The 13921-nt window shown below is 38.2% G+C and overlaps 1 protein-coding gene across 1 annotated transcript in view; it reads right to left on the bottom strand.

Moving 5' to 3' along the window:
* Positions 1-13921, bottom strand: part of GABA-B-R2 (gamma-aminobutyric acid type B receptor subunit 2) — an 853882-nt gene that overhangs the window by 134744 nt on the left and 705217 nt on the right. The window contains exon 8 of the mRNA XM_067139049.2: positions 8728-8968. Coding sequence (XP_066995150.2) covers positions 8728-8968 — 241 coding nt within the window. The remainder of the gene's footprint in view (positions 1-8727; positions 8969-13921) is intronic.

Raw genomic sequence — 13921 nt, 5'->3', positions numbered from 1 at the left:
GAATGGTTTTTAATGAAGTGCCCCCCCCCCGCCAATCCCCGGACTTAAATTCAATTGAACTGTTGTGGGAGGAGTTGGATCGACAAGTCCGAAAAGAGTTTCCTTCTTCATCGGAAAAGCTGTGGGTCTCTTACAGAATGCCTGGTAAAGTTTACCTACATCAGTGTTAGAAAAACTTGTTCTGATAATGCCGAGAATAGTTAAACGTGTACTTGCAGCAAAGCGGGATTTCTTTGTTGAGAAGAGGGTTTGATGTGTTCTGGTGATTTGTGAGAGTAAATGTGTACATATACACTATTTCTTGCTCATATGTAATGTAAAAACGTACTTTTATTGCAAAATTTTAGTTATATAAGATATATTTGTCCATTCCTTGCATAGATATGTTGTTTTCTTTTAATCTCAGTCCATTCTTTAACTTTTGGCCGGCAGTATATAAGTGATATGAGTAAAGAACTGGAATGACGGACAAAGCTATTTGCAGATTATGCTTTACTGTATAGAGTGGTAAATACGTTACAGGAGTGTGAGCGTCTACAGAAAGACCACGACAATGCTGTGTGATGAACAGCAGATAATGGTATGAAGTTAAACGGGATGAAAAATCAGATTGTTCGTTTTACCAAGAGGAAAAGTCCTCAGTTTTAATTACTGTGTTGATGGGGGCGATAGTAGGCCTACCCCATGGGAATCACTGTAAGTGTCTAGATGCAAATATAAGGAACGATGTTGTAAAAGAAGGATACAGATCTCTTCACGTGGTTCTGCGGGTATTTGGGGGTATAGTCCTTGTTAAGACCCCAGTTAGAGTAAGGTTCTAATGTATGGAACCCGTACTAGGACTACTTGATACGAGAACTGAAAAAGATCCAAAGGAAAGCAGCACATTTTTTCTGGGTGCTTTCTGACATAAGAACGGTGTTATGCAAAAGTTGCAAACTTTGGGCTGGGAAGATATCGGAGTAAGGAGACAAGCTGCTCGTCTAAGCAGTTCCAAGTTCTCAGTGGAGAGATGGCGTGGAATGACATTAGTAAACGAATAAGCTTGAATGGAGTTTTAAAAGCAGGAAAGATCATAATATGAAGATAAATTTGGAATTCAAGAGGACAAATTGGGGCAAAATATTCATTTACAGGACGAGGAATAAGGGGTTGGAATAATTTATGAAGGTAAATGTTCGATAATTTTCCATGTTCTTCGAAAAATTTAATAAAAGGCTAGGTAAACAATTGATAGGGAATCTGCCGCTTGGGTGACAGCCCTAAATCCAGATGACTGATGATTGATTGATTGATTGATTGATTGAACAACATTAAAACCATTGTTTAGATAGAAATGAACCAAGGCGATTGTCCAAGTAGTTTAAAAGAATTTCGAACGACATACAGAATACAAAGGAGAGATACTACTACTACTACTACTACTACTACTACTACTACTACTACTACTGCTACTACTACTACTTAATAATTAATTTCGTGTGGCTATTTCTAGCCGGGTGCAGCCCTTGCAAGGCAGACCCTCCGATGAGGGTGGGCGGCATCTGCCATGTGTAGGTAACTGCGTGTTATTGTGGTGGAGGATAGTGTTATGTGTGGTGTGTGAGTTGCAGGGATGTTGGGGACAGCACAAATACCCAGCCCCCGGGCCATTGGAATTAACCAATGAAGGTTAAAATCCCCGACCCGGCCGGGAATCGAACCCAGGACCCTCTGAACCGAAGGCCAGTACGCTGACAATTCAGCCAACGAGTCGGACGCTACTACTAATAATAATAGTAATAATCCGGCCCCTTGGCTGAATGGTCAGCGTAGCATCCTTCGGTTCAAAAGGCCCCAGGGGCCGGCCCGTACCTCTTGATGTTAACGGTGTCTATTGAACTGTAATTTATGGGAATGAATAGCGCCCATTGTCAATCAATATTCCAGTCCAGAACATGGTATTTCCTCCTACAAATGTATGACCTTCCTGAATACATGCGAGCTATTGTTCCTGTGATGTTGCTCCCAGGACCAAGCTAGACTAGCGGCAGTTCTCAGTTCAGTCACAGAACAACACGTTACGTTATACTTTCACTGGATAAAGGCGGAAAACATGTTTTTCGGAAGGATGCATTCAGAGTTCATCCTAACCAGAAAAAATAGTAGATGAGCGTTATGGATGAAATTAACTGTAACAATGGCATCTTCCTCAGACTTTTAGTTGTCATATTTCGATCCTTCTTATTTTATTTTTCTTGGTGACTGGAACTCTCGCAATACGTGTCATTCATTTTATTCTACTGGCTACCCGAGAAAGTTTTAGTTAAGTCAATGAAAACATTAGTAAAACAGCAATCTTCCTCCTTTACTGGCTAAGGAAAGGAATAGGAAGACCTTCCTGTAGGAGGTTTGCATTAGAAGTGCGTTCTCTGGGCAACCCTGTTCTTTCCTTTGCTTTGATCATTCCTCATGAATTACGGTGTTACGATATAACAAATGGGTCCGGGTCCTTGTCTGAGTTGTCAGCGTAGTGGTCTTCGCTTCATAGCATCGCGGCTTTGATTCCTGCCCGGACCGGGTGTCTTAGCCGCGTTCGGTTAATTTCTCTACTAAGGGCGCAATACGAATTCTCATTTACACACAACAAATCAAACTACGAACCACCACAAAAGCGCTATGGGGAATACATCCTTCCACATTCGACTGGCATCAAGAAGGAGATCTGGACGTACAACTGGTGTTAAGCTGATTTTAGATCATCGCGGAAAGGATCAGGAAAGAAAGATCAGGTATAAGAAATGAATCAAGATTTGGAATGTAAAATTAGGAAATATGATGCAATAAATTGATGTATCAAAACGTACTTAGGAAGTACAATGAGGAAAGTTATACATCTATGGCTTCAAAATATTGTAACAAAGCCATTTCTATTACAAGTGTAAGGCAACTTCGGACTTAAGAGGAAACGACAAAAGAGAATAAAAACTGTCCACAATGAGGCCTTCAAAGATAACTCCGGGGGTAACTAGTCAAATAGTAACTAGTCAAGATATCATACAGACATTGGAAGTAAAATCAAGTATGGAAAATGAGAAAAATTGATCGGAGGAGATAATACAACCACTTTGAAATACGCCACTTGAACGCCCTATTTCACTAAGCTAGGGGAAGACGAGATAGAGGATGGCCAGAGGAAGGGTGGATACAGCAATTTTAGTGAATTCCTTTGGTTTAGGAACGGTTAACACCCAACACTCGAAGATAGTATTAAAAAAGAACATTCAAAATATAGAATAAGGATTAGAAGGTAAAATTGATTTATTTCATTGCTGGTTCCCTGCTTCAGGACATCAGTCCATTAATTTTCTGATATCCGGACGAACATTTATGAGATAGTGGTGATAAGATGCAAGGAAATGTAAGGGAATAGGAGAAAGATGTTTTGTGATTTGCCAAATTTACAGACTGATTAATGTTGTTGGACAGTTTTAGTGAGTGTTATCTGCCAGTTTGCGAACGGAGTGTGTTTGACGGGTTTCGTAGAATTAATCGTAAATTAAATCATGCACTCTGTTCTGAAATACAAGATCTAAGAGGCTCCTTTAAATTCATACGTCACTAGGGAACAATACGAATCGCCTAAGGAGTCAATGTCAAGCTGAAAATATTGAGTTTATGATGAATTAATTTGGAACATTACAAAAACAACAGTCTGTGGTCCGTACAAGCCATTTGATACCTCATGCCAAGACCATTGGTACCAATCCAGGTGGTCTTCAGATATTGGGAAGTGCGTGGTCAGCGTGTGACTGTGTCAGCCTTAGTACCCGGCTCTCATAACTGGATCCAATGTCTTTCATAACTGACATCTTGCGAGGCCTAGTGGGCCTCATTCTAACCCACAAAAACAAAGTTCAATCTAATAATGTTTTCTTGCTGTTACTTGTTATTGCTAGCCATTCTTCCATTTCCTCGGGGTTAGCAATGTATGGGGATTAAGTCCAGTTTTGCGGACGGATGCCCTTCCCAACGCCAAATTTATGTGGAGGGATGTGTTAACTATTGTGTTCTTCTGTGATGGTATGTAGCGTGTTGTGTTGTGTGTAAATTAAGACGAACACAAGTACCCAGGGCCCTGTTTCATAAAACATATTTCACTAATATTATTAGTAAGAAACCAGTAATATTAACTAATAATATTAGTGTTATGTTTCATAGAATTATTAGCTAATAATATTAGTAATGAATTTATGAGTCAAAATTATTAGTAGATATTCCGTAATAATAATAGTAAATTGTTTCATAGACAACATGGCTAATAAAAGTTAATCATATTATTAGGATTATTTCTATGAGTGTACTTTGACTCATAATTCATATTATTAGTGAAACTCAAGTGAGTAGAATTTTAATATTTTGGCAAAAAATCGTGAAGATCACTGAAATGGTCGACTCTGATTCAAATAGTGATAAGAAACGGGTGTAGGTATTCACCGTTCAATAAATGTTTCGTCAAAAACAGCATGTACTGGCATGTAACAAACATATGAATACAATGGGAGATTTAGGTTAGATTACAGAACTTTTGAGTATTTGCTTGATAGGATTGGTAATAGAACGTTCCACTGCAAGAAATGAAGCATAACCTTAAAATAGCAGCTTCGCATTGCACTCCACCGGTTGGTAGTGATACACAGTATCATTGAGTTTCTCTAGTGCAGTTCTGCTCGGGCACTCCAGGTATCTTTTAGAATCTTGGCTAATATCACCAGTAAACCAAGATGATGGTGTGATGATTATAGTTTTAAGAGGAAGTAGGCTACAAATAGGCAACCATCATCTATAATAACACTAATCAGATAGAAAAATGGAAAGAATCCGACATTTTGAAAAATGAAGGTATCGGCCAAAGAAAGAGAAGGGCAACGAAGGGCGTGAACATGAAAGACTCTCTCGGCCTCGCAACCTAAAACTGTCAGGGTCGGAAAAGAACAAGAGTTGAACAAGGGAGGTCGGATGGGTAGATGAAAATGAGCCTGGCACAAGCATGTTGAAGCAATGGCAGAACTCATCTCAGTGCCCCGTAGTCGCCAACCCACTCTCCCATGTTGAGAGCCCTGGGACCCCTTTTAATTGCCCCTTACGACAGGCAGGGGATACCGTGCCTGTTATTCTACCGCCCCCACCAAAGGGGGTAGTAAACAAAGATTTTGCTAGTCCATCTCAACAGAGATTTTTAAGAGTTCATGAAATAAAAAAGTAAAAGGAACAAGGAGGGTTAAAGTGTGCAAAAGGCTGCGAATAGTTGACACTTTAACTCAATCACTTTCTGCAAAGAAACTTTCTTCTTTCATATTATTTTCACTTCTTTTATCCATTTTCATACGTATCAGAGTCACAACAACGAAAATATCAAGTGAGCTTCTCGAACATGTGGATTAATAGTCGGTTGTAGTCAAGCATTAGCTTACCGCTAGGAACAAACCCAAACCAAGAACATAAGCAAAAAAACCGATTCTAACCTCCATTTGTATCAGCTGACTGTTGAAATAATATTATTAGTGAAGATATTTTATTAGTCATGTGTAAATCTTCATGAAGCAGAATTTGGTTAACTAATAATTATTTTTATGAGTTTTAATATTATGAAGTAATATTATTATGAAACAGGGCCCAGACCCCGAGTTGGAGGAATTAACCAAACGCGGCTAAAATACCTGGCCGTGCTCGGAATTGAACCCTCTGAACCGAAGGCCACACCGCTCACAATTCGACTACGCTCTTGCTAATAAATTCTGTCCTTATATTTTGTCGTCATAAGTCTTTCATTATGTAGACTACATTGTCACACAATTTCCTGTCTCCCTCTATCAGTAGTACCCCATTCCAATAGCATCTATTGGTGTATTCACCCTATCTACCCAGTATCTTTTTGTTTGATGTTTCATTTCGTGCTGGTACGTCATCCCTAGAATTTAATTTCCAGTCCCCGTTTGCATTCTCAACCAATTCTTAACTATTCGCTTAAGAATATCTGCCCGTAAGCTCCCTTCTACACATCATTCTTCCTCCAATGTTTGTCGTACTACTTGGCAATCCCATGATTATTTTGAATCAAAATTACATACGAATAAATTAATTGCTACCATACCATCGGCTACTCCCCAGATTTCTACTCCTTATAACAATTTTGTTTTAACTATTGAATTAAAAACACTTTTATAAATGTTATTTCCAACCTTTAGCATACTTTTATCCAATATATACTAGCCAAATAACTTATTCCTTTTTTTATCCCTTTATCTGCCTTCATCACTGCCGATTTCTAGCTATTATCAAATACAGTAGAGACAATACGCGACACTCAGTGAGATATCGAGGGACAGCTATTAGAATTCAGGCAGGAATTCTAAAGCTAAAAAAGTAATGCATAAATGAAAGATCAAGCCCTTTCACAGCAGTCAATTTCACATCTTGATTATATGTCTAATTTCACTATTCAGTTCCGCTAATTTCAATCTAGCGGATTGACCTGAGAACTACTGATTCTGTCATATGAGCACGTGTATTTGTGTGTGAAGTTTTTGGTGTTATTTATGCGTTTTCAGTGAGTTGACATAATTAAATAGTAGCGTGTGTCATTCCTTGATATTTCATTTCAGTATGAGGGGAAAGGTATGTGCTGTGTTTGGCTGCAGTAAGTATGAAGTAGAGAAGAATGCGCGGTCTTTCTTCCGTTCCCTCGTGACAAGAAAATGTAATATTGTGTTTGCATATATATTCTTCCAGTGACAAAGAGATTTTTATAGTACTTCATAATCTTCTGACCTGTTCGACCCATATTTTAACTGGCTTAAAATATAATACGCGTATTTTATTGTATAGTGCAGCAGTTAACCTTCAATACCGATGTGTTCTTGCAGGTGTGATCTGTGTGATTTAATTCAGGAAAATACATATGCATATGAGTGTGGCTGGTTGTGTTCCAAGTTACCCCATTTGGAATGCCGTAATGCGTTACAAGCGCTGAAGAAAATATGGATGATTTAAGAAATGTACATATTTTGTTGAAACAATATGATAATGCAAATTTGCCTTACCCTAATGTAATGGCATTATGGCAATATTGCTTATAGGGAAAGTTTGAATGTTTTTGAGGCTAAATTTATAAATTTTCTTTCTGTTAGTAGGCTTCAAGTTAAAAGGAAAATTGTCCAGCTCTTAAATGTAAATTCATTTAATCATGTGTGTAAGGAATGTGCCGATATTTTTGTTGACAAGTGTTTCAATATGATGATACAATGCTCTTAAATGAGAAAAAAGGAAAATCTAGCCGTGGACGTTCAGTCAGGAATTCTAAAGCTAAAAAAGTAATGCATAAATGAAAGATCAAGCCCTTTCACAGCAGTCAATTTCACATATTGATTATATGTCTAATTTCAGTATTTAAATAATAACCTGTTAAATATTTCTTCATTCATTTATCCAGAATTTCTTTAGCAACTTTGAAGTTAATATCTCAGTAACACTTTCTTTCTAGACGTAATTTAGCTATCCATTTCCGTACATACATTACCATTGATATTTTAATTTAGCATGAATTTTCAGGTCAAGCCACTAGGAGTGCCACTTAAGACTTGTCTCCCATTTTAACAAGGCTAAATTCGGAAGTATCGTGTATTGTCTCTACTGTATTTGCTATTATCGCCCTTAAGCATTCATATTTTAAACAGCTTACAGGGTTATGTTACCTAGCTATCACTGTTTGCTCTTTGGCATTGTGTCTTCCCGCCTGCACACCGGCACTTTCTGAACCAGCTCTTGTAAGCCATTCAAGATATAGCTTGGTGCACAGTGATGTAGTGGGTAACAAGCAGCCTCTTCTGCTTGTCACATCTTACCGTAGGCATAATATACTCGACACATTCACCTAAAATCTAGTTACTTAATGGTTCATGTACAGGTTTGCACAGAACGTGCAGCTTACAGTAAAACCCATTAGGGATGTAACTGATACAACGTCAGAACTACCATACTAAATACCATAAAGTGTATATATTTCATACATGACTAAACACCACTTGTTGACATACCTAAAATGCATCATACCAAGGAGTCAAATTGGACCGCAACTAAATACTTCTTATTGACACAATTATAAAATATACCTAATGGTCAACATGGAAGAGGATTGACTAAACAAAGCTGGGACCGGTGATCTGGATGTTAGTCCCTTTAAAACAACAATAATATTAACAACAACAACAACAACAACAACAACAAGAATAACAACGATCATCATCATAATCAACATCAGTTTTTAGCATACAAAAATCATAAGCCACTATTGAATATAACTATACAAACACCTGTTATTGTTTAAATATCACCGGGCTCAAGAGCTCAGGCAGTACAGGGCTGGCCTTCTGAGCCCAGCTTCGCAGATTCGAGCTTGGCTCAGTCCGGTGGTATCTGAAGGTGCTCAAATATTTCAGCTACGTGCCCGTAGATTTACTGGCACGTAAAAGAACTTCTACGGAACAAAATTCTGCCACCTCGGCGTCTCCGAAAGCCATAACAATGTAGTTCATGGGATGTTAAACCAATAATATTATTGTTGTTGTTGTTTAAATATGATGATTGTTGATTCAGGGGGTCTAACATTGGCGTCACCGGTGGCTCTCCTATTACTCTGTAGCATTGACAGCCTGCTTTGTACCGGTCAACTTAGTTAAGAGACTGTACCTTTTTATTGAGCTTGACATCCGTGAATATGGAGTGTACACGCCATGTCTTGGAGAACATTGAGCCAAAGGCCAGTGAGAACCCTGCCATCAAGAGCCACGCCCTCGCGGTGCAGATGTATGGGAAGGATTCCACACTGGTTAGGGTGGAGTCCAAGCCGAGGAATATGACGCTGCTATACGTCAGCATACATCCAATGATGATGAGATTATTGAGGTATGGACTGGACATCTTTATGTATCTGGAAGTAACACACACATATCATTATTCATTAATTTAAAGGGAAATAATCACTACTGCTGGCAACAGCAGCACTGTAGAACCACAGGATGGAGGCACTAATCATAAATTAGTAAGGCTGTGCACCAGATAATTCTTCTGAAATAAATCCACCGTCCAGCCACGACCGAATTAAAACATTTCAATTTATGAAGTACTTTCCCTGGCAAATATGATTTTAGCAGAACAATAATTATGCATCTTGCAGGTATCCCAGAACCCTTATTGAAACACAGATTATCTGTGGTTCGATTCATGTACAGTGGTATATTATTGAACATTTTAGCTTTCACGATCTGAAGGATGTGAGTTTGGGTCCGACCAGTGTGCGGGTAACCCTTTCAGCTCTATACTTAATGTATCTTTGATAAGTAATATATCTCTTTGACACTAATAGTTGAAAGCCTATTTGAAGAAATATATTCTCTTTCTTATTTTTATTATTATTTTTAATGAAACTGAAAAAATGGACTAATATGAGAAAAGAAGACGTCGTCAATCAGTGGAGATCTAACATCGATACACCAGGGGTAATTGAAGCTTTTCTGCCGATATTCGCATCCGAATCCCATATGCAGCAAGGCTCACTGAACTGTAGTTTTGGACTCACATCGTGTTTTTTGTTATTTGTTTTACGTCGCACCGACACAGATAGGTCTTATGCGCCCCCCTAACCGCGCGGCCAACTCGCCCGGTCGTGGTTAATTTGGACGGCGAGCTGCTTCACTGCAGTGTGTCGGTTGACCCTCACGCACCTTCATGGCCGACGTCCATCTCTCACATCAATGACATGTGGTGCTTCGCAGTTTCCATGTCGGTTATTTGAAGTGGTGCCACTTGCCTACCCACAATAAACATGGAAACAGTTCACAAATCACTATCCTAGGCCTGAAATCTGATAATTATCCCCTTTTGAAACTCGGATAAATCGACCCATCAGGTGAACGAGTGACATGTGCACAGACGTCCTCTCGTACAACTAACGTACAGTACGCGAAACGTTTAGTGATACTTGGGCTCCCTACTGCTGAATCGGTAGACCTCGGTTATCTTCGAGATTCGTATTGGCAACCTTTGAAACACAAACTATGAATCGATTATGCATCGCCGTGAGACATTTGACATACACTTTACGTACTAGTACTGTTGTTGTTTACACAGCAAAGCCAAAATATATAATTCATGCTAGGAACAAAATTCGCATCGAGAAATGTTGTATAATGTTATATAATGTGTGTGTGACACAGTTGTTGGCTTAAGATAATAAAAGTTTAGAAAATACATATCGATCGATCATTACTATCGTTTCAATTCAGATTTCATTTCCATTCAGTTGGCAGTATTAGCGGAACCGGGAGAGCTTCCTCCTTACTCCTCACCACCGTAAAACCTGGTATCACACAAAGTTTCGCGTACTGTACTCACTACGTGACATACTCATGGCTACGCACTACCGATATCAAATGTAGGATGTGGTCATAATAATGTGATTCGACTACATGGCTGATTATGCCAATATGGGCCAATTTTAGTCCTTATATTACTGATAGCCTCAAATAAGAAATTTAAAAAGTAACCCAACTCAACTTGTTTGAGATGATTTATTTTTCTCTGACAGTTTCAACAAGGTATCTGTCCTAGGAAATAACTAATTGCGCAATTATGGTTATTTCAGAATGCAACCCCAAACGCCAGTTCGGCCACATGTCCCTACTTGAGGTTCATTTACTTCACGTTGAAAATCCTTTCTTATACAATTTTGTTTCGCATGTTTCGGCCGCCGGTCCTGTTTACTCAGACTCCTTCTACTCTACGTCCGAATACCTGTTCATGCGAGGTGACAGTTCGAATTTCATCGCACTATGCATCTTTGTCCCCCTGAAGAGATATGAATCATCGGCAAAGTTTCCTGTAGTTCGCGATGATGCCGGTTCAATTTTACTCCTCATTTATCAAATGGCAGACACGTGAAAATCTCCTTGGTACGTAAACTATGTTGTAATTTCATTTATCTGCTGTTATTCATTACAGAACCGATTATGAGGTTCGTTCAAAGTCAGATAGGTCACGCAAAATGCTGGCTTCCTTATTTATTTATATATTTATGATATTGTTTTGTTTTTCTTACTGAACATTCGGTAGAACAAAAGCGTTGCCTTCCTCAAGGCGTGTTAAGAAGTCATTGACAGGAACGATGGTCAACTGATCGCGAAACCCAGTTGATGCTCTATCACTTCCTGTTTATTCCTCACTGCCAGAAGAAAATGAACCTACAGTGCAGAGCGAGCAAAATTAAAACACTCAAGACATTTAATAATCAGCAGTGGCACGTTTCTTTAGAACATGATAAGATTGTCCAAGCCACTTTCGTCTTGGTTACAAGATCAGGGGAGAGAGACGATGCTCGGGAAGGGTCTGTTTGTGAAGGTGATATGATAAATGATAGTCAATGTGATATTTTTAAACAATGTATCAAAGATGCTACAAGCTATGTTCTGAAAGAAAATGAAGCTGTTCTGACAACGGTAAACCAGACAACTAAGATACCCTCAAATCATAACATTACTATAAAGGGACAGATTTTAAAATAAATATCAGTGTTGAAAAATTTCTTTGGTGACTTTGCAAATGAGTACTTTTACTTTATACTTTTGTTAATTTTGTAGAGTACGTTTTATTTTGAACTTTTCCAAAGACGACATGTTTACTTATAAGTGTGGTACATATTGGTAATAAGTACCGCAGGCCTAAAATGAGAGAAATGAGTTGCCCACTTCACTAAATTTGATATCACCTACGTAGCTCACCATATTTGGTTCACTACTTTAAATTATACTTTTTGTTGTGTTCAATAATATGTAGGCGTGCCACTTTTAGTACAAGAGGTAACAATACACGTTTTGATTTCTAAAAATATTCTGAAGACTACAAGAAGATTTGTAAGTGCTGTTTTGTGTTTGATTGGAACTGCTCATGTTTCTTTCGGGACTAAGCACTCTGCATATTATTTTTTTCTTCTGCCTTTGTGTATCACTGGTATTTTGGTGTTGTACCAGCGGCATTTACAAATCTCTGTATTTGTATTTATAACACGTTCAGTCATGTTAAGCGTCATTTATGTCATGCAGACGCCATTTCCGTTACACTGCTTAAATTAATGAAAATCACGTGAATATTCTATTCAGTTATACTTCCAAATTGTGATTGTTGATAATTAATTATCAATATGATTATTTTTTTATATTGACAAACAATCAATTCTTTCAAACTTTTCAAATGTTTAAATAATTAATTTCACAAATGACGAAAATAAAATGCCATGTTCTTTTCTAAACATATAATTTGCTTTAGGTGGGTTTTGATACATACCATTCAAACGACACAGGAGTGGAACGATCTATTCACATCAATGTAAAAATGAGAGCGTAACCGAAATGATGCATGACCTAGGTTAAATGTTTTTCTTTTTTCAATAAGTTGGTGTCCAAACCAAGCAGAATGATCGTGCGCGTTAACGCGCTACCGCTATGGAGCCAAGCTCTGCATTCGGGAGACGAATGATTTGGAACTCCAACGACGGCTCTCGTGAGAATTATTTTGTGCGTTTTTCCATTTTCACTTCTAGGCAAATGCCAGAACAGTTTCTATTAATAGGCCGCAGCGGTTTCCTTCCATCTTCTTACCCAATTTAATTGTCGTCAGCTCCTTAACTGAGGAAGGGCGTGCGGTCGTAAGAAAATGCCATGCAAATTCATCTCACCATAACCCCAACCTCGTATCAAGAAGTGGCACTAAGTGGCAGATATATAATACGTTAATTTCTAGCGCTTAACGAAGTGATAGACAAATGTTTTCTTCAAAAGTAATTTATGGCTGAAACTATACTTGTAAAAACTTTCTTATTTGAACTATCACGATTGAAAATATCTCCTTTCGGGATAATCAGCCATGTACGAGTAAGGAAGGTTTCAGTTTGCACGACATTTTATATATCGTCGCTGCCGGGACAAAACCTCCTATGTGAAATATTTTAGCTTAGAACTTTGGCCGGTAAGGTTCTGTCATCTCAGGTGCAATATTGTCAAGGCATTCTCTCTCTTCGTAATGTAGGGTAGACTAGGGTAATTGTAAACAGGAGGTAAATGTAAACAAAAGCAGTGGGAAATTTAAGTCTCTTGATAGAAAAAAACCTTGGATTGTTGGAATATTAGGATGACCATGTTGGCTAACATGTCAGTGCATTTTGCCGTCAAATTTCAGCAACTGTTGGTTTGTAAACAGCTACTTTGTGAATGTGTGTGAAAGAATTTGAGAAACAAATTTGCTTTGTCTTCTTTTGATCTCAGTAAGTAGACATGTATCACACATTTAAAAAAGAAAATAGTTTCTATGAGTTACGTGCTGTAGTTATGATATGTTTCTAAGTTTTAAGAGATTTGGCATAACCTTAGTTCATAGGTTATGGTTTGTTTACAATTGTCCCATACTTTTTGTTTTGTTTTGTTGATGGGGGTGATTGTAAACATGTTTTATAAGATGTGCTGCGGGTCAGTATATCTCCCAAAATATTATCACATAGGAGGTTTCGTCCCGACAACGACGATATATTCTATCTCTTAGTTCCGCTTCTTGATACGTGGTCGGGAATGAAGTAAGATGAAATTACACGGCATGTTCTTTGACGGACGGATGTTATAATTGCTAAAAAAATTGTGCATATAATTTTATGGCAGATATCAGAAGCCTGATACTGATTTTTAGTCATGCAATGAGAGAGAGAGAGAGAGAGAGAGAGAGAGAGAGAGAGAGAGAGAGAGAGATAGAAATAAGCCTCAATATAAACAAAATGAATATCATTATAGGGTCGAAACACTGCTTTCCACGTTTTATGTTAAAGATATTCTATGAACCTATT

The sequence above is a fragment of the Anabrus simplex genome, chromosome 2 (assembly GCF_040414725.1).
Source record: "Anabrus simplex isolate iqAnaSimp1 chromosome 2, ASM4041472v1, whole genome shotgun sequence".
Lineage (NCBI taxonomy): Eukaryota > Metazoa > Arthropoda > Insecta > Orthoptera > Tettigoniidae > Anabrus > Anabrus simplex.
This window is presented reverse-complemented; position numbering and strand designations above follow the sequence as displayed.